This window comes from Lynx canadensis, chromosome B1 (assembly GCF_007474595.2).
Source record: "Lynx canadensis isolate LIC74 chromosome B1, mLynCan4.pri.v2, whole genome shotgun sequence".
Lineage (NCBI taxonomy): Eukaryota > Metazoa > Chordata > Mammalia > Carnivora > Felidae > Lynx > Lynx canadensis.
In genome coordinates, this window is record NC_044306.2 from 180,960,742 (window position 1) to 180,982,007 (window position 21,266).

The 21,266-nt window shown below is 36.5% G+C and overlaps 1 protein-coding gene across 4 annotated transcripts in view; it reads right to left on the minus strand.

Annotated features, from left to right (window-relative positions):
• The window catches only part of PCDH7 (protocadherin 7), a 422,491-nt gene that overhangs the window by 348,887 nt on the left and 52,338 nt on the right, over positions 1-21,266 (minus strand). The window contains exon 2 of one of the 4 annotated variants that reach the window (XM_030314068.1): positions 7,096-9,145. The exons of the other annotated variants lie outside the window; for them this stretch is intronic. Within the exon in view, the coding sequence (XP_030169928.1) occupies positions 9,068-9,145 (78 nt within the window). The 3' untranslated portion in view covers positions 7,096-9,067. Of the gene's footprint in view, positions 1-7,095; positions 9,146-21,266 lie in introns of those variants that run through there. 4 annotated transcript variants of the gene reach the window in all.

Below are 21,266 nucleotides of genomic sequence, written 5' to 3' on the forward strand. Positions count from 1 at the left end.
TTAGATTCCTGTCAAGGTGTGAGGAAATCAGGGTTTAAATTCAGATACACCTGCAGTTTGGATCCTAGCCTACTTGTGACTAGTATAAGACTTTTGGAAAACCTATTTGTCTGTTTTGGGGAGCGGATTACACTTAGACACACCCACCATGCTGCACTGCATTAAGACTGCTTCTGGAATCTTAGCTCAACTGGTGAATAGCTATGTGACCTGCCTGTGTCAGTCACATTTTTGAGCCTTTCTTCAGTAATACTGTTATTTATACTTGCTCACTTTATGCTAGACAGTTGCAATCAATGTATATATTAATTTATTTCTGACCTTACTTATATAGCTTAGTAATTCATCCTCATTGCCTAACAATGCTATGAGACTATTACCCCCATTTAAATACAGCACGGAAGGTTAAGTAGGTTGTCCAAAGCCTCCAACACTAGTCCATAATTGGTGTTCATTTAATTCATGATTATAGGGGCACCTGGGTGGCTCAATTGGTTGGGCATCTGACTTTGATTCAGGTCATGATCTCACGGTTCGTGGGTTCAAGCCCCACGTCGGGCTCTGCACGGACAGCTCAAAGCCTAGAGCCTGCTTCAGATTCTCTCTCTCTCTCTCTCTCTCTCTCTCTCTCTGTGTGTGTGTGTGTGTGTGTGTCTCTTCCCTGCTTATGTTCTCCTTCCCTCCCTCTCTCTCTCTCTCTCAAAAATAAATAAATAAACATTTAATTTATGAATTATATACAGTTAAACTATATATTTTTATAGGAAATCCAAGACAAATTATACTAGGACAAATATACTAATTCAAATTCCTACTAAACACATTTAAACTGAAAGATCACTTAAATCAGATCATTATCAGTTAACTATCAGAGCAAAACTAAATTGCAATTTTCTGATGGTCTGAAGACAGAATACTATGCAACTAAAAAGAAAAGAAGCTTAGGAACATCTTAGGAACATTTTGGCACAAATGTTTACTGAATTATTTTGTACCACAATTTCAAATTTGTCCTTATTTTAGAAAATAGAAGTTACAATTAATTACAGATTACCAATTACAACTTCATAATGTGTATATGCTTTCTCTTCCATATGCTAAAAATTTCTACTAAATGAAAAAGAAGCAATTCAAGTTGACGTGTTAGACGAGGGAAAGAGAGGGAGGAAAAAAAGTGAAAGTTTAACAGCTTTCTCTTTATAAGATTTTGCATAACAGAGACTTTAGACTTCCATAAATACTCATTTCTGTGTACAATAAAATATCTGTGAGTAACATAATAACCAGCAATGTTCCAAATGGCATCCATACATTAACTGCCGAAAGAGGTTATGGAACAGTTTCTGAAAAGAAAAAAGGAGCCCTCGGGACCTACTGTAGTACGCAAACTCACAGGAAATGAACAGCCTAATTATGTGGCCATGAAATAAGTCCAGCGGATATCAGTGATTGGGAATGAAGGCTTGACAAAATCTGGGGATATTTGTCAGATCCTCAAATCATTATTATATTTCTTCGCATGTTCCGAATTGTCCGCGGTGTAAAATGAAGAGAAAAGCACTTCCAGACGGTTTGTTGTATTTTATAGCTCAATATTCGTAACAACTGTGCCCATTCTTCATGCTGTTGTGAAAAGGCAGAACCAACCTTTTGGCAGATGACTGTCTTTGGCTCAGCAGAAGCTTCCATTTTATTCAATAAAGACTAACACATACAATCTCAATATGTTCTCACTGGGGAGGGAAGAAAAGGACGAGAGACCCCTTTCATGTCACACACTTGATAAATTATTTCTAAGATGCATAGTTTTTTTCCTAGGGCCTGTCCAAAGGCAGAGTTCCATTGTGGCTTTCCAAAATGCAACCCTTTGTAAGTCATTTCAATGGCTCTTAATAGAATCCTATGAATCACATTATATATTCAAAAATATGATCACCCTAATACATATCTTTTATGTTTGCTCTCAAAATCATGAGAAGTACTTCTGTTTTATCTGAGGGAAGCCTTGAAGCATTTATTTGTGGTCACTTGCTGCTTAAAATGTACTTCATTTAATACGATCGCACATTTAGATATTTAATATGCTTTTAATTCATGGGAGTATTTCATATCATAAAACTGCCTTTAAAAAAAAATCTGTTCTGAGTTCAGGGAAAAAAAGCATACGCAAGTTCTTTTATTTTTAAATGAAGAATTATTTTTTAAAGCATTAAAAAATGTTTTGGAGGTGGCCCAGCCAGTTAAGCATCAGACTCTTGATTTCTGCTCAGGCCATGATCTCATGGGTTGGTGAGTTCAGGCTCCTTGCACTGGCAGTGTAAAGTCGGCCTGGGATTCTCTCTCCATCCTTCTCTCTCTGCCCTTCCCATGCACACTTTCTCTCTCTCAAAATAAATAAATAAACTTAAAAAAAAATTTATTGAGTAAACTCTACCCCCATGGTGGGGCTTGAACTCATGACACCAAGATCAAGGGTTGCATGCTCTACTGACTGAGCCAACCAGGCAACCCTAAATGAAATATTATTTTTAATTCTGGTGTCGTGTGACACAACCATCAACAGTTCTGAAGCTTTCTTTTCCTTTTTTTCATTGTCTCCATTAGACCCCTTGGGAGTCCAATGGCTTAGGTCACAACATGAAACATCACGCTAATTAAACTGCTAATTAATTGGTATAAGAAATATATTGCATGAAATAGATTGCTGTATTGTACTGTCTCAATGTTTGCACTATTTCAACTTGGTAACCACTAATTTAGAACCCTTTAATCATATTCTTTAATCCAAATGTTAATCTCACATGACAAGAGCACATGAATTACTAGAGAAGCTTGGTACAAACTATGTGTTTCATTTCTTCCTAATATTGAAAATGGTTTGTTGAAAGATAAAAAGATCCTGTGTTTACAGATTCTTAATATTCATTTGAATGTAACCTTTCCTCATAAACATTTTCACAAACTTCTCCATGTGAGTATTGAGTCATTTATGTGACTAGCCATCATAGAATTTTTATTAAAAAGGCCCATGGGATAACTTAATTGTTTCCTTAACATTATCAGGGTCTTTCTGAACACAGATTTTTTTTTCAATTACATGACTTTTAACAATCAAGTGTCAATTTGGGGTTCAGAAAAGGGCAGATTTTTATGTAATAAATATGCAAGGGTCTTAAAAAGTCAACCAGCAGAAAGTTAGAAGGCACTATATCCACTTGAAATGTATTATCAGGAGGTAGCCGTTTCTGATCTTTCTAGAATGCATCTACCAAATGTCTGCTTCTTTCATGAGCCTGACATATAGGGGAGAAAAAAAAAATCATCCTGACCTGCCTTTTAACAGCTAAACACAGAGAATAGAAAAAAAAAATGAGAGACCTAGGTCCCCCTCACCTGCTACTGAGACAGAATTTCCACGGAAGCAATTGGGCAGTTACAAAACAGGCTGAGCTGTACCTGGTCTCAAAATTCCAATCTCTTAAAACAGGACATGTTCATTTCCCCCCTAACATCAAGGATACAATCTAGGAAGATACTCATTTTTAATTACATCAATCTTAACTCCTCCTTAGAAATTCACAAAAAGAAGCATAAGATGGTTATTATGGTGGTATTAACATCCATAAAAATATAGCGTAGCCAGCTCTTTCATGAAAACAAAGTAAAAATTATTGAAATGGATAGCCTAATAAAAATCTGTAATTGGCCCTGTTTCTTTTCAGATGCTTAGTTGCTAAACTGTGAAATGAAGTTAGAATATTATAACTTCTTCATGTTTTCACAAGCAATACTATGGGTTCCCAAGAACACAGGGACATTTCTGAAGTCTAGATTTTCTAGCCACAATTAATATTCACTATATATTATCCAAAACATGGTTTCAAATAGGAAAGACAACATTTTCAATGATAGTTTATTTGTTTTATCCTCTCCAATATAATTAGCCAATTGCAATGTTTAAAATGAAAGCCACTGACTTTCCAGACATTAAATATTACACACTTCAATCCAGCCAGTATTTATTTTGTTTGTATTTCACACATTCAAATCTCATAGTTATCATAGATTACAAAGCACATTTTCTGCTTAATAAAGGACTTTGAAAATGAAGCCCTATCATGTATCATAGAAAATTACTAAATATCTGCAAAGAATAGTAGCTACTTATTCATGGATGGGTTATCATAATCAACATTATCCTTAGTTTTTATGATAATCTGACAAATAATTTATCATTCTTACATTTCACAATGCTTAAGTCACTACTAATTGGGGAAAATTATACTCCCTTATAGTTACAGATAAAGTGATCTTTCAAAAATTATTCTTTGACCTTTTTAAAACTTTCATCATTGGATGGTGACAGGTCTGATTTCAGCTTTCACAGTTTCCGTTCACTTGTCGATGCTTGAAGAAATGATGGCTCACAGAGCTCTAAGATTTGAATTGTAGCAGACCAGAAACTCATGAATTCCCCCGGAGAACCTGTACCCGCACTCTTTTGCTCAGTTTCATGCCATAGTATATGAAGTATATCGAGGCTTGGAGTTATCTGTTCTGTGAGGTGCATTTTGTGTCACTTCTGACAGTGACATTGAGTTTATTTTAGCCCGTGAACATCTCAATCAGCAACAACTACACTCTATTCATATGTTGATTATAAAACAACAATAAGGAAATCAAGAGTTGCTGGCATTTACTGAGGTCTTGTCACGTCATACTCCCATCACCTGGCTAAATCTCACTTAATAATCACAACTAATTTACAACGTAGATGCTGTTACTAACTTTCAGTCACATCTGAAGAAATGGAGGCAGAGAGATGCTTGTTCAAAGGCCATTCAATTTGTAAAGTGTGCGATCCACGTTTCGAACCCAGGCAACCTGGATTCCAGATGCTGCACTCTTAAGGCACTCTGAGCGCCCTTCACTTAGTACATGACATTGTAATAATTAGCCTGTGTGTCTGGAATTCCCATTAGCCTGCGCGCTAGCTCTCCTTGTTCAAAGAATGCAGTTGTCTTTTGCCTCCGTCCACAGCGAAGTCTCCATTTTCAAATGATGTTTGATGCAAATATTACCTAGTAACATATTTTAAGCCTGCAAAGCAAAGTAAGTTAGAAAAGAATTTCTTCTTCCCTGTCTCCAATATGTAAAGCAGACATCCTATCACAGATTCTACCGTTGTCCAACACTGTCTGCGAGAACGTCTGGATGCCTTTCACATTGAAGTCATGCATGCTGAATCTGCTTCACTCATGTTAACAGATGTGTGATCCGAAGAACCAAAAACTCCACCCCTGTCCCCCTGAGCAGTTCCAGAGCCTAACTTGGACCCTCAAGTTTTGGCACGAAGGATCTGTGACCTGCTGAGTGTATGTAGCCTCTGAAACCAGGCTGGCAAGACTCAGAGCCCCGCTCTATCTCCTGGTGGTCTGTACTTTTGCAAATTTGCCCAAATTCTCTGTGCCTAATCTTCCTTATCTGTGAAATGGGTGATATGACAATAATGGCATCTGCTTCATGAGGCTGGCATAAATATTAAATTGAGCAATTAACATATCATCTTTATAGAGTTGACTGTTGGTAACTCAACTAATTTATATTTATCAAAACCAGGAAATGGAATAATAGCATCCAAATAAATAAATAAGCAGAATTAACACCAAAAGCAACTACTTCAATCCTCAATAATATTTTAAAGCCTTTTTTTTTTTTGTATTTTAGTGAAATTTTTACTTCTGTGCATCCAATTGGCTGATGCATTCTGAACATAACTTTTCAGTTGGTAATTTCATTAACAGTTGCCCCACTGCTGCTCTTTATAATCATTTTCTTTCTTTGAACCACCTCCACCCTCCACTGCCCCTCCCCCCCCCCTTTTTTTTTTCAGACGGAAAGAATCAAAAGCTAATGGTAAACATTTTACTTAGAGATAATGGGTCATGGGATAGGTTTGGTAGGTGGTCTCCCATCTTTATTCTCATCTTGTAGAATAAAGAATAAACTGACAGAATTAAATTTTATTACCTAAATCAGTCCCATAAATGACCAGAAGTTCACTGAAACAAACAAAAAAAAATGTTCAGTGTTATAAATTCTCTAAGGATCCCTGAAGATTATCCATACCACCTTTGTGATTTTGAAAGTGACACCACTTTGCAAGTTAGTATGAGCCCTCTGCCCAAAAATTGACATGTATATGCTTTCATTTTGCCTCATACTGCTTCTCTGACCTTTCCCAGTTGGAGTAGTAGCAGGAAACTAAAATAAAAGCACTGCTTTTCTGTGTGAGGCAGTTTGTGACTAAACGTTAATCCTGAAATTATAACAGTTGCAAGACTCCTCTGCTCCTTGCTTCTCCTAAGCAGAGAATGACTATGAGATGAAACAGCCTACCGCCGTAAACATCAGGGGCTAGTGTTTCCTTCTCCTCTGAACCCAACCAGGCTGATCTGAGTCCAGAAATGCCTTTGAAGTCACAGAGACCTTCATGTGCTGATCAATCCTTGGGGGGTAAAGAGCAAGAAAAACTGGTTCTGGCACTTTAATATTCGGCCAGGGAAGGCATTCAACTCAGTGCAGAACAAAAAGGTTTCCTCTGTTACAAATTGAGTGATTTTGTACTTGGGTGCCGCTTGGATCAATTAACTTAGGGAGACCTATTGATCCCAGAACATGATTATTTATACTTCGGTACATATTTCCATTAAAGTCAGACTAAGGATGGAACAGAAACAAGAGTGAGTTCGCATTTATCCTTACTCTTAAGGCATGCGGTCGGCTTTGGGTCAATTTAAGTGGAAAACAGCATGTGATTCTCTTAATACCAATGATCACTACTGAGTATTAATATAATCAGTATTAAGTGTCGTGCTGTACTGTTTCCAAGTTATCAAAACCTTAGAAGTTAAGAATTAAAATGATCTTAAAATTGTGCAATCTGAACCCATCCTTTATAGTTAAGAAATCTGAGTACCTAAAAGCTAATATATATACATATATGTATATATATTAGCTTTTAGGTACTCAGATATATATGTATATATATATATATATATATATATATATATATAGCTGTTTAGTGGCAAAGCAAAATTTGACGTCAAAACTCCTGAATCTGTTCAGGGTATTTTTCTCCTTACACCCTCGAAATTATCTCTGTCAAACTTTTTCTCTTTATCTAAAGTTGCTAAGCTCTTCACTCTCAAATTGTGGAGAATGTATTCCAAAGCCAGCAACATGAACCTATTTTAGGTCCCTTTATGTTTTAAGAGATTACTAAAATAGGAAATATTGTCATTTTATAAAGCAGTTACATTTTATTATTTTGGTCACAGAAAAATATAGGATACAATAGAATTATAGAGTTTGTAGACTTATAATTTATTATAATAGCATAAATAAAGACAAAAATCCCTGTAATAGTATAGATAGGATACCAACTTCAGTTGATTGTCACATAGAAAGAAGAGGTAAAAATTTCTACTATAAAGTTAATCAGCAAGATAAAGAGACATGAATACAAATACCAGAGAACAATAGTTTCAAAATTATTATGGCACACGGTGACTACAAAAAATATGTCTATCTGTTTTAAATATTTACTATCTTATCTATGTTAATATATGATTATTTGTAATTAATTTAGACCGAAGAAAATGGAAAAAAAACTATAACTTTAGGCATATTAAAAAGTTATAGTTAAAACACAAATATTTCCCGAGTCTCTTCTATAAAAACAGCCATGATTCACATCCTCTGTCACTGAGTAAAAGTAACCTGAAGGAATATAATAGGACTTTCCAACTGTCCTCAAACTGATTTCACAGGAGCCTACTCTCATTATTTTGAGACATTGGTACTATCTTAATTTAAATGGCTCAATGGCAATAAATATTATACTTAATTGGAGAGCCTTTGCAGTCAGTCTATATTCAAATTGCTTCATTTGTGAATAATTATCTTTAGTAATGACAACACGTATGAAATGGCTTAAGACAGTTTCCGCTACCTCTTTACATTCTAGGTAACAAACTAAAGTGCAAAGGTTAACCATTGAATTTTACCTGCCTCCATTTATATACGCATACACACAAATGCATCCAAATACACCCATACTCATACAAAAACGAGACTTTATACAGTATCTTCAACTGAGCAAATAACTATAATGCACAGAGGTTCTTCCTGCATGCAATTCATTCTTAACAAAATAAAAAAGCCCTCCTCTGCATACACGAATGCATAAGACCACAAATTTTAAAGGCCAGTTTGCTATTGATATAATGGCCATACATTCCTTGAACATTTACGTGGTTTACCCTAAATTCAATCAGAAATTGTGTGAAATGTCTGTGAGATACATTGCAAACTATCTTCTGCTTTTACGCCATAATGAATTATATTTCATCAAGTATCAGAATGACCTAGATTTTATTTTCTTTCCTGTCCACTCCTTTCTCACTTTACCTGACTGGCAGTAGTATTTCTTCTTAACACCTTATTAAATAGCATTGAACAGTCTAATTTTCCCAGAATTCAGTCCTGAGGTATACATTTCCATTTTCTTTGTTGATCTAGCACAGGCTCAGGTGATTTCTACATAATGCATCCAATTAGTTCAAGCAAGGCAAATGAAATCACATCTATACTAATCTCCACATTATTAACTATAAACAGGAACAGGATGTGTCTCCACTCTTTGCTTCAGTCCATTCAAGTGCAAACCAAAAGAAAAAGGATTTCCTGTTCTTCTTTTCACACTCCTGAGTATGACGATATTTGATTCTGTTTCTCCACAGTAATTGATAAGAGTGTAAAACCTCTCTCACATCCCTCCTTTATTCCATATTGAGAGCTTGATTTTTTTTCAGTTTGTTTGCTAAGTATAGTTTGATTCTTTTTTGCAGAGATTTTATTTTAAGTCCATTTTGCGTTTTCTTCACAATCAGAGCTTCATTTTAATCAGATAGTGGTCCTGCCCCTTGGGAATCGATTTCTTTTTGCACAAGACAATTCAGGTCTATTAAGATCCAACACACTGAGTTGGAACATTACATGTATTTCACTTACGAGCACATACATTCATTTTACACGATTCCTCAATGTGGCCAGGGGGGTTCGTGGTCTGCACTGTATCCACCTACAAAAAATACAAAAATATATGTCTGCTTTACAGCAATGTGAGTAGGGTTTTGCCAGCCTAGTTCCAAAGCTTGGGTGCACATCTTGGCTGATAGTATTCTTTTCTTCCTTAAGATGTATTTGCAGTGGCCAGAACCTCTTTCAGAAGTCAGAGAGATATAACAGTTCCTTACAATTAACAACCCTGGGGCATCTAAATCAATACTGCTGGTTAATCTCAAGGATGCTATCTCTGACAAGAGATATTTGCATGGTAAAAGAAACATTGAATTAATTGTGTTTCAGGCTTCAAGCTTTTCAAGGCTATGAAATATCACCAGAAGAGGGGTGGAGGGGGGGGGGGATGCTGGCTTTGTTTATACTACAAATACAAAGAATGAAATGGTAATTTTGTTGTCACAGTTTTTACAATTTACAAGTCCCTAAGATCTCAGAGATGTGCTCTTGATCTGAGTGTTCACACCATTCAAAGTAGCTCTCTTGTCTTTAAAAACAATCCTTAGATAGCTGTCTCTTTACAGAAATCTGAGCAATTTACATGCTATCAACAAATGGCCTGCTGATCTCAGGTCAGGGATGGATAACTCTCCCTTCAAAGTCATGACCCTAAAAGGGCAATGTTTTCCAACTTTGTATCTACTTTGCACAAATAAAGTGATGGTAATATCCCTTCAAAATATTTTGCTAATGTCAGTTTTAAATAGTGTTAATTTTTTCTCTGAACTTGCTACTGACCAAGTGGCTGATTTCTGCTCTCAGTGCCAGAAGGTACACAGAGTATCGTCTTCTAGTTTGATAGCACAGTTGATGTTAGTAAAACATTTAGTAAGTTTGAACATCGCCAAAAAAATAATAAATCACCTCCATAGAATAGAATGCTACAGTTCACTACCAGAAGTATTTATCTTTAAGACTTAGAATCAGAAAAGAGAAATAAATATTCCACTCAATTTCCAAAGTAACGATGCATCAGCACACGAGAATCGAAGTTAGAAAAGAAGTAAATGATTTATACCACTGAATAATTGACCAATTCATTTTTGAAAGTAATTGGTGTAAAAAAAAAAAAACAAGTAATGTCTAATGTTGAAATTAATTATTCATATTCAAGGACAGAAAATGTTTAAGCATTGCTCTAATCACAGATTATCAATATTAGCTGTATAAATTTAAGCAGCTTTAAAATGTCTTAATTTTTGAATTAGTTGTTATCTTTTCCTAGAAATAAAAAGAATATTTTTTTTTCTTTCTGAAGCAGCTCTAACCATTACCATAACTTGGGAAATTCTGTTCAATTACACAAGCAGCTTGCATCTATGAAGGCATCACTGATAAGTGCATCTTCCTAATTTAAATTGTACGTTTAAGATGAACATAGTTTGTCTTATTTTACACAAACTATATGACTGCACATTTCATTTCAAAACTGCCTGGACACAAGTGAAAGCTCAACATTTGCAAGTTTCAGATATTGTTTTCCTATTCCCAAATCAACTATTTCCAAATCAACTATTTCCTATTCCCAAAGCAACAATATAGCTGTAATGCATGCCAAGACATTAGACCTTCCTGTTATGGGCTCTTACTGTATGTGATACGTTGCCATAGACTTTATCAAATATTTAACTACTCTTGTGAAGTTACTCATTTAAGCCTTATATCCCGAACGAGGCTACAATGAGCTCCCTGAAGGCAAATGCCATGTCCATTCTGTTTATTACTACAGTCTCCGTGTTGGCACCTGGTCGGCCTTCAGTGAAAATCGATTTAATGAATGAACGCATGTTTGAGAATAACCAATGAAGGAAATCATATTATTTGTCATAGCACAGTATTACTATTGCCTAATCCAGATATTTTGAAGTCATATGGCTATCTTTGACTTTCGATTATTTGTCGTATGATAGATTATGGCACAGATCTTTCTTGAATTGCAGTAAATGCTTTTTTTATTTTAATAGCATATTATTTCTCCCCCTTTTCTCCCCTCTGTAATACTGTCTTAAATTATGTGTCTAAAATTTCTAAAATTTCACTACCATCTCTTTTTTTTTTTTTTTAATTTTTTTTTTCAATGTTTATTTATTTTTGGGACAGAGAGAGACAGAGCATGAACGGGGGAGGGGCAGAGAGAGAGGGAGACACAGAATCGGAAACAGGCTCCAGGCTCTGAGCCATCAGCCCAGAGCCCGACGCGGGGCTCGAACTCACGGACCGTGAGATCGTGACCTGGCTGAAGTCGGACGCTTAACCGACTGCGCCACCCAGGCGCCCCATCTTTTTAATCTATCCCATATAATAGTCACTCTTTTCTCTAAGGAAATACACTATGCAAAATTGCCCACAAGGTTTTTAATAAATGAGTAAACAATTAAAATAATCACAACAAACATAGGAAATCAGAGGTGTCAAATGTTTCATTTTCTATTTACAAGACCTGACGTACTTTTAACTTAAAAGCACACCCAAAAAATAAAATGCATCGAAGTAATAAATTCACCATACTGCCATGGAGCCCAATGAAATCTCCATATTAAAATGATATTGAAGAATGACACTCCATTTCATAAAGTCATTCCTAAATTTCATTTCATAAATTAACTATGAATGAGCAGGTTTCGTGTTTTTGTGGTTTTAAGTTTTGAGCCCCTGCACAAATGCATCTGTGCACTAACATTCACCTGTCACTGAAGCCAAGAAAAATGGATTCTTCCCTTAGCATTAAAGATTAATGTTTAAAAGCAAAAGTGCATACCTCAGATAGCTTATTGAGTTCATGGAGAACTACTTAGGAATCACCACTTTGAAAACTGTCATTGGCGAGGGCCAGGGTAAAAATGGAGGTCACCAGGATGTGTTTGTTTTGATTTGAATCAGCTAATTAAAATGGCCCTGGAAGCAATTTTCAGATCACTGCCACTGAGGAGATAGGCTCTGGTAAATCCAACCAAACCAATCTTTCAGTCAGGTCCAATTCAGTTGAAGTTGTATAGACAAGCCTTTGTCTCTGCCTCTCAGCCTTGCTCCTCAATTTGTTCTAAATCTCAGTCAATATGTCTCTCTTTGTCTCTCTGTATCTTTCTCTCTGTCTCTCTCTCTGCTTCTCTGTCTCTCTGTCTGTCTCTCTCTCTCTTTCTCTCTCTCTTTCTCTCTCTCTCACACACACACACACACACACACATACACACACACACACACACACACACACAGAACGAGATGAAACCAAGTCATTCTGGAACACTTTCTACAAGACCATTTCTATATCTCACTCAGTTTCCATTTCCTGACCAAAGAGACTGAAATAGGCTGGGAATTTAATTAATGAAATTTATCCATAAAAAGTTAACTTATAAAACCAAAGTTCTTCTTTTCCAGACTTCCCAATAGCTGGTGAGTAGTGCTAAGAGAAGGAAAGTGAATGATGGAGACAGTAAGAATAGGATTCAGATTCAGGTACAAGAATATACTGAACATTCACACATAGGAACAGAAATGTCCTTATATTGGTTGGGGAACCTGGGTGACTCAGTCAGTTAAGCATCCAACTTCAGCTCAGGTCATGATCTCCTGGTCCTCGAGTTTGAGCCCTGTGCCAGGCTCTGTGCTGACAGCTCGGAGCCTGGAGCCTGCTTTGGATTCTGTGTCTCCCTCTTTGTGCCCTTGCCCCGCTCATACTCTGTCTTTCTTTCTCAAAAATAAATGTTAAAGAATTTTTTTTAAAGAAATGTCCTTATTAGGTCTAAAAACAACAACAAACACTTTAAAACCATAAATTAAGAAATATATATCTGGGGGGCACCTGGGTGGCTCAGTCAGTTAAGCGTCCCACTCTTGGTTTCAGCTCAGGTCATGATCTCACGGTTCCTGAGATCGAGTCCCACATCAGGCTCTGTGCTGACAGCGTGGAGTCTGCTTGAGATTCTCTCTCTCCCTCTCTCTGCCCTCCACCCCCACTCTCTCTCTCTCTCTCTCGAAATAAATAAAATTAATTTTTTTAAAAAGAAATATTTATTTTGAAAGGAATATGTGTCTATTTTTCTACTTATTTTTATTAGGTATGCTTCAAACCTAAATCATGCACCTATGTAATTGGTGTAGATTAGGTACAAGTATCTGTTGAATGTGTTTTCATATAATTGGCAATATGTAAAAGATCTATGAATATTCATTATTTTGTCCTTCACTGACACTCAAATCTAGAGAAAAGGAAAAGGTGTCATATGAAAAGCAGATATTTTTCCATAGCATAGAAAATTAAATTGATGGTAATTTCTACAATCCAGGAACAGGAAATTGATGTTCATATTTTAGAGCATAAACGTATAATACAGAAGCTAAACCAGGGCAGAGTCACCTATCAATACTGAAAGTTTATCTGTTACTTTTTAAAAAATATTGGAAAATCATCTGAAGTGTAAAATGAGACATCAGGCAAACATGGGGTTTGGTGAATGAAAGACTATAAGGAGGACAATTCTGGGTGGTATTTTCATCTTTTACTTCCTTTTTATTTTTATTTTTTTATTTACTTTTTAAAAATGCTTATTTATTTTTAAGAGAAAGAGACAGAAAGAGCCTGCAAGCAGGAGAGGGACAGAGAGAGAGAGAGAGAGAGAGAGAGAGAGAGAGAGGAGAGAGAGAATCCCAAGCAGATTCTGCACTGTCAGCACAGAGCCCGTCATGGGGCTCGAACTCACAAACTGTGAGATCACGCCCTGAGCCAAAATCAAGAGTCAGACGCTCCACGAACTGAGCCACCCTACTTCCTTTTTTTAAGTGATGCATCCCAAACCATAAATTAGAATAATTATTAGTTACTGCCACACCTGTATAGATGTTTATTACAAAATAACACTTTAATAATTTTACCTCGCAAATCCCTTGTGAAGTGGAAACTACATTTTGTTCATTTTACATATGAAAGAATTGAAGCTCAGAGAGCTTAATCTTCTTACAGAACATCGCACAAAAAAGAATCAGGGTCCCAAAACAAGACTTTTGGCTTCTAGTCAAATTTTTTCCCTGCATTATCTTTCTTCATGATTATTTTTTATCTGACTTTGAATCTTTTAAAAATAAACAGAGAAGTTATAACTGCAAATGTCTCCATTTTTGCCATGTTTTAAGGCATAATAAACAAACTTAGGCAAGTTTCCTAAAGTATGTATTTATCATACTCAGGATTCTATCATAACTGTTTAAATTCATGAACACATAACAAAGTTCAACATACACAAAAGTTGTCTACGTTGCCAACAACAGGAAAAGACAAATAAGGCAAATTCTATCCAATCAAAGACAGGGAGGCCTCATTTACATGTGAAAGTGCACACACACACACACACACACACACACACAGAGACCATTTGCTAGCACTGTTTGAACTAGGTGCTTAAGAAAAGAAGCCTTTTAGATTGTAAGTCAACCACTGAACTGGCCATGGAAGGAAAGGAAATAGATAATATCATACCAATTCCTCATCATAAGTACTGTGCCCTGACTTCAAAAAAAAAAAAAAAAAAAAGAATGATTTAGGCCCTAACAAAAGAATGCCTTAGGTTGGACAGCCAAGCAATCAATATTTATTGACAGACTGACTGTTACAATCATGGAATCTCAGAGTTAGGAAGAATGACAAAGGTGATAGAGCCCGATCATGTAAGAAGCATTGCAGAAGACATGGAGAGAAATACAAAGCAACATCAACCAGTCTTGGTTCTGGGGAAGTTTTTATTTATCTTTTGAAGAGATATACAAACACACACATATAAAAGACTACTAACAGTGGGGAGGAAAGGAGAAGAACCAAGTAGGCTAAACTAGGAGAGCTCCAAAGAGTGAGAAGAGACCATGGTGAGGGTCTTAGGCTGTGTGCTTGCTGACTAATGGGATCTAAGTTGAGTCTTAGAGGAAGGGTAAGCTTAAGATCTATGGAAATGAGGGGAAACTGCACAAGAAGAGGCAAAACCATGAGGCAGATGCAAGGTGAGGTCGGGAGACGGTGAGCTGATACCCCTACCTAAACCAGACATTTCTATAATTCCACTCAACTCAATCATGACATACTTTCTCTACTTTCTCTCCTTAGAGCAAGTCTTCATGTAGAAAGAACCAATGGAATAATTACAAAAACAATAACAAAACCCTCTGGCCCATCCTAAATTAGAAATACACAGACAAAAGAAAATTGTAAGGAAGAGAAAATACATTTATCCTGCTGTCCTGCAAAACTCGCCTGTAAGTGAATCCACACGGTTTAAACCCATGTTGTTCCCGGGTCGATTGTATTAACATTTTCTAAAACCAATATAGAAATATACTTATTTTTTAAAACACTGATTGTCTTTTGGGGGTGGAGTTTATAGCAGACTTCTACATTCTAAGACACCCATTTCTATACTTAAATTGTTATAACAATGGTGTACTACTTCAGCAATCAAAAAAGAAAAAACGTAATTAAAAAATATATAAACAGGGGTGCCTGGGTGATTCAGTCAATTAAACGTCCGACTCTTGATTTCAGCTCAGATCGTAATCTCACAGTTTGTGGGTTTGAGCCCCAAACTGGGCTCCGTGCTGGCAGTGCTGAGCCTGCTTGGAATTCTCTCTCTCTGCCCCTCCCCCACTTGCACTTGCTCTCACTCTCTCAAAATAAAATAAATTTTAAATGAATAAATAAATACATAGAAATTAGGGTGAATTGTGAGTGGCAAAAGGTCTCAGGGAGGAAAAGCCAATGTATATTGCCTGCAAAGATGTCTTGTTCATAAAAGCCTCATGCTAGAAATAGTTATACCATCTGATAAAAGAATGAAGACTATGCTTGACTTTACCCACTAAAGAAAATGACAATTGAGGTAATTTTTAACTCAATAACTAAACCTCTGACTGTAAATGCAAATTAACTGCATTAAAATAAATATAATTTATGTATTCCAAACTTTAGATGAAAGGTTCATTCATAGGATCAAATGTAAAAAAAGGAAATAAAATCCCTTAGTTCATTGAAAAGAAAAAAAAAGAAATACACAAATTAAGTTACCTGTCAAAAGCCAGAGTATGAAATTAAAACAACTGTTTGTTGGGGCGCCTGGGTGGCGCAGTTGGTTAAGCGTCCGACTTCAGCCAGGTCACGATCTCGCGGTCCGTGAGTTCGAGCCCCGAGTCAGGCTCTGGGCTGATGGCTCAGAGCCTGGAGCCTGTTTCCGATTCTGTGTCTCCCTCTCTCTCTGCCCCTCCCCCCGTTCATGCTCTGTCTCTCTCTGTCTCAAAAATAAATAAACGTTAAAACAACTGTTTGTTAAAACTCATTAAGTGTTTGGGGATTCTTGTTCTAGAACAGCGTATTCTTAAATGTTAAATCACACGTGCCTTAATTCATAATTTTATTTTTTCTCGTTTTTCTTCCAGATAAATATTTTTTTTAATTTTTTTCAACGTTTTTTATTTATTTTGGGACAGAGAGAGACAGAGCATGAACGGGGGAGGGGCAGAGAGAGAGGGAGACACAGAATCGGAAACAGGCTCCAGGCTCCGAGCCATCAGCCCAGAGCCTGACGCGGGGCTCGAACTCACGGACCGCGAGATCGTGACCTGGCTGAAGTCGGACGCTTAACCGACTGCGCCACCCAGGCGCCCCCCAGGTAAATATTTTAAAGAAACATTTTTTTTTTTCTAAATCAGGGAGTGACAGAACTCAATATACAGGCAAAAGCACTAACGCGGATCCCAGCTCTACAGTTCCAACTACACCTGGCCAAAGCTGAGCACTAATGCATTTCCATTCTTAAAGCCCAATAAAAATATAAACTGATGCAAACTTAACCATCCTCATTATTGTCTTCAGAAGGCAATATTGGCCACCTTGGGAAACAAAAGCGGGAGTGGCTACTATTCATGTGCCAAAGCGCGAAGCTGCTCCGACAGGGACTAGATGTTAAAGAGAAAATGAAGTGAATCATAGCAAGCTTGGCTGTTGTTTAATGCCACTGAAATTGCAATCGTGTGCCCGAAAAATTGAGAGCTACTTGGGAGATCTTTAAACACCCATAGAAAGGGGGTAGAAGAGAGTCAAAATGTTTCCAGGTGATGTATAAACTAAGAGTTTGATCCACTAACAAGGGAATGAAGCAAAATGTCCAGGGAGTTAACTGAGTCTTGAAACAATAAATGTGAGATAGGACAAACTTACAAAATCCAGCCATCCAGTTTCCTGCTTATGAAAGCGATGTTGGAAGTGTTAAGAATTGGTACAGTGATCGTGTGGTCCTTTCGTTAATAACAGATGAATTTCTAAGTTGCATATAATTATCTTTCAATGTTACTTCTGGTTGACCAGCTTCAAAAATGTATGCTTTACCGATAGTGAGGAATTTCTAGAAATGTTTTCATAAATACTTTTGTAACTACTGTGGCACCAATGTAAGGATTGCCATGATCATGCTCAAACACTGACTTTGAGTACACAGAAAGACATTGCATTAATAATTATTGACGAAATGTAATTGCAGAGATAAGGAAGTCACCTAGAATCACCTCCTACCAAACTGCATTTTGCCAGTGATCATACGGATGCCCTGAGGGGTGACAACACATATTCAGTATCACGCTGCAGGCCTAGGATTAAACTAAATGCCCCAACTCCCAATTCAGTGGTTTATTTCTATTTAAATTATGGAAATTACAACTCAAGAAAAGGTCAAAGATTTTGGGATGAGATTATTTAACGAAGACACAGTAGCTCTGATTCCACTACACACGCCAGTTGTGAAATGCAGAGAAGATCCATCAACTACAAAAGACAACCTTTTAATTTACGGTACACTTCACATTCGTAATGACAGTGGGTTCATCAAAGAAAGAATGGACAGCAATGCAAAACATACAACAAAATACTTTCAATACCAAAACAAAATTCTTTGTAATATAAACATGTCTCCGAGTGCTAAATTTGCAGAATCTCTTTTTATTTTGAAGAATTTGGAAAATCCTAAGAAATTAATAAAAATCGAGCCAAGCTGGTTTTATAGCTAACTTTCAGAATTTTGGGGGGGAGGGGGGTCCCAATTCATATCATATAGAACTTTTGTAATATGCCTTGTATGAAAAGGACAGTAAATCTTACTCTTTAAAATAGGTCACAAGTCTTAAAGCACTTAATCAAAAACCAATATGGTGTTTCTTAACAGAATAAAAAAAAAAAAGATTATTTGCTTCTCTTTTGCTCCTTTGTCTTATAAGTGCAGTGTGATGTATTAGTTTAATTAAAGTCTACCAAATTATCATAAGGATTTTATGTGCTGCAAATAATTGGCTTTTTGTTCTCTGCTCACTTTTTGTTAATGGAAGCAGAACATTTTTTTTATGATACTTAGTGTAAGATACCAGAAAACTACAGGGAAGAAAGGCAAACGAAGTGCCTAATGAAGTGACCTTTGTCATCTTGGACATGAAATAAAATGAAGCCTGCACTAATGCAATGAAAATAAGTCAACGTTTCCAAAGAGTTAAGAGGATAGGTAATATTCTGGCTCAGAGCCAAACCTTACCAAGAATCCTACCATATATAAAAATGACAATCCCATTAACATGAAAAACTGATAGGCCCTAAAATGAAGTAAAATGTATAAATAGATCATGTTGTAAGATTTTTTTTTTCTTTTTTTAGTGTAAAGCATAATGAATCAATCTTTTTTATGGGACAGATTTAGGTGAAATAATCCAGACAAAGTACACTACCAGTTATCTCCTTGATAAGAGACAAATTAAGCACACAGTGAACAGGAATTAATGAATATGTCATATTAAGTGAAAGTGGTTTCAGGACATAACAGTCCTAACATAACCCCTTTTGCCAAAAGTGAGTTGAAACGAATTATAACTGAAATATACATTCATTTACATAGCAGAACAAAAACAGAACAACCTGTGAACATTCAGTCAGTTCACTGAGTAATTGTGGAATGTGAAAGACAGAAATTACCAGCGATTTTCTTATTATATAATCCCCAAAGCATATTACAGACTGTGCATAGGACATATGAGAAAAGGAACAGTGCTTCTTTGGTTAAATAATAATTTAAAATGTGATCGCTATTCATTTAAGATGGTTCTAAAAGAAACATAATCTATATAGTGTAGACTTCTGGAAAATTTGAGCTTAACTATCTGAATCACTTTTTTTTTTTATTTATTTTTTTTAAATTTTTTTTAAACGTTTATTTATTTTTGGGACAGAGAGAGACAGAGCATGAACGGGGGAGGGGCAGAGAGAGAGGGAGACACAGAATTGGAAACAGGCTCCAGGCTCTGAGCCATCAGCCCAGAGCCTGACGCGGGGCTCGAACTCACGGACCGCGAGATCGTGACCTGGCTGAAGTCGGACGCTTAACCGACTGCGCCACCCAGGCGCCCCTGAATCACTTTTTTTTTAAGTTTATTTATCTTGGAAGGGGAGAGGAGGGGTAGAGAGAGAGAGAGAGAGAGAGAGAGAGAGAGAATCCTGAGCATACTCTGAATTGTCAGCTCAGAGCCTGATGCAGGGCTTGAACTCACGAACTGTGAGATCATGACCTGACCCAAAACCAAGAGCCGGACACTTAAAGCGACTGAGCCACCCAGGCGCCCCAGTGATAACACTGTTCTCAAAAATAGGCCTTGTCAAACTTGCTATACCTTTTCAAATATGCCCACCATTTTTCAGGTAGAGAATATTATCACATTTTTTATATATCCATAAAAAGTTAAGCATCTAATCTTAGGTTTATTGAAACCCTTCCTCTGTTTTACTTGCTTGCTCTCTATTACACACACACACATGCACACACACACACACACACACACCAAAATAATAATTATATCATTACATTTCTGAAGAACCTCCAATAGTGTAAGTAACGCTATACTCAGATGGTGTTAAGCCTGTAAATTTTCCTCTCTTCTTAAAGGCAGTCCTTGTGAAATCTCATTGATTGCAAAACATGCCAAACTCATCATTAGGCCAAGAAAATGATAGTCTTCCCAACTCATGATACATTTTTTGAAGATACTTCTCTCATTGGTTCTCTCTAAAGAAATAACTCCTAGGAAGGGCTTCCTCCTTGAGTGCACATGTATGTTTCGAACAGATACACTTGATTTACTCCATTTGTTTTAAGCCAAAGAGTGAAAGGGAATCTTTGACAAAACTGTCATCTTTAAACCACGGTGATATTTCATTTTCCCCTCTGCACTATTTAGATTGCCTGGAACTGAAATGTTTCCAGCCGCTCCTATGTCCAATTTTTCAAAGCTGTCACTTCCTAGCAAATCTGCTTAAGCAAAATACTTATGTTGTTAGAAAACAGAACAAACATGCATTATAAAATACACTTCATTCTTTTTTTGCAGGTCAAAATCTTCCTCAAGAATGGGAACTTGGAAGAACATGTGGAAATAAATTAAAAAATGACTGTGATGGATTGGCTTAAGTCAATGAATCTGGTGCACTTCTGATTAGTTTCCACAGATACACTTGGACTTAACTCAGTAGAGTTTTCCACACAATAATCTTATAATCAAAATGTTATTTTCAATGCACTCACTAAAGGTCATTAAATTGAAAAAGAAAAAAAAATCCAGAGGAAAATGAGACATTGAAAGATGACCATGGTTACTCTTCCTCAGTCCATGTCTGTAGCACCTATTATAATGTACTTGTCAACATTCTCCGTCCCGGAGGGTAACAAAAAATCACCAAGTGTTACACTTATAGACCTCTAGCTTTTCTGAATTATGAGCATCATATCCCACAGTACCTGACTAAATAAAAGCATAGCGGAAACAAAATGCCAAATAATGATTAAGCAGCTTCCAAAATGTGAGAAGAAATATGTTTTTAAAAGATTCAGTCATACTGACTTGAAATATTCCTCAATATTCTCAACAGAGAGCAGACTTTCTGGATACACACATATACACATCCTCCTAATTGTGTATATGTAGATATGCAGCGTATATATGTATCACACGTGAAACTTTTTTTTTCCCATGTGTGCATGATTACACAATTCTGGCTTAAATCTCCCCAAGTTTCTGCAATAAAAATTACCTAAGAGTTACAATTCCTTCCATTACTTTAA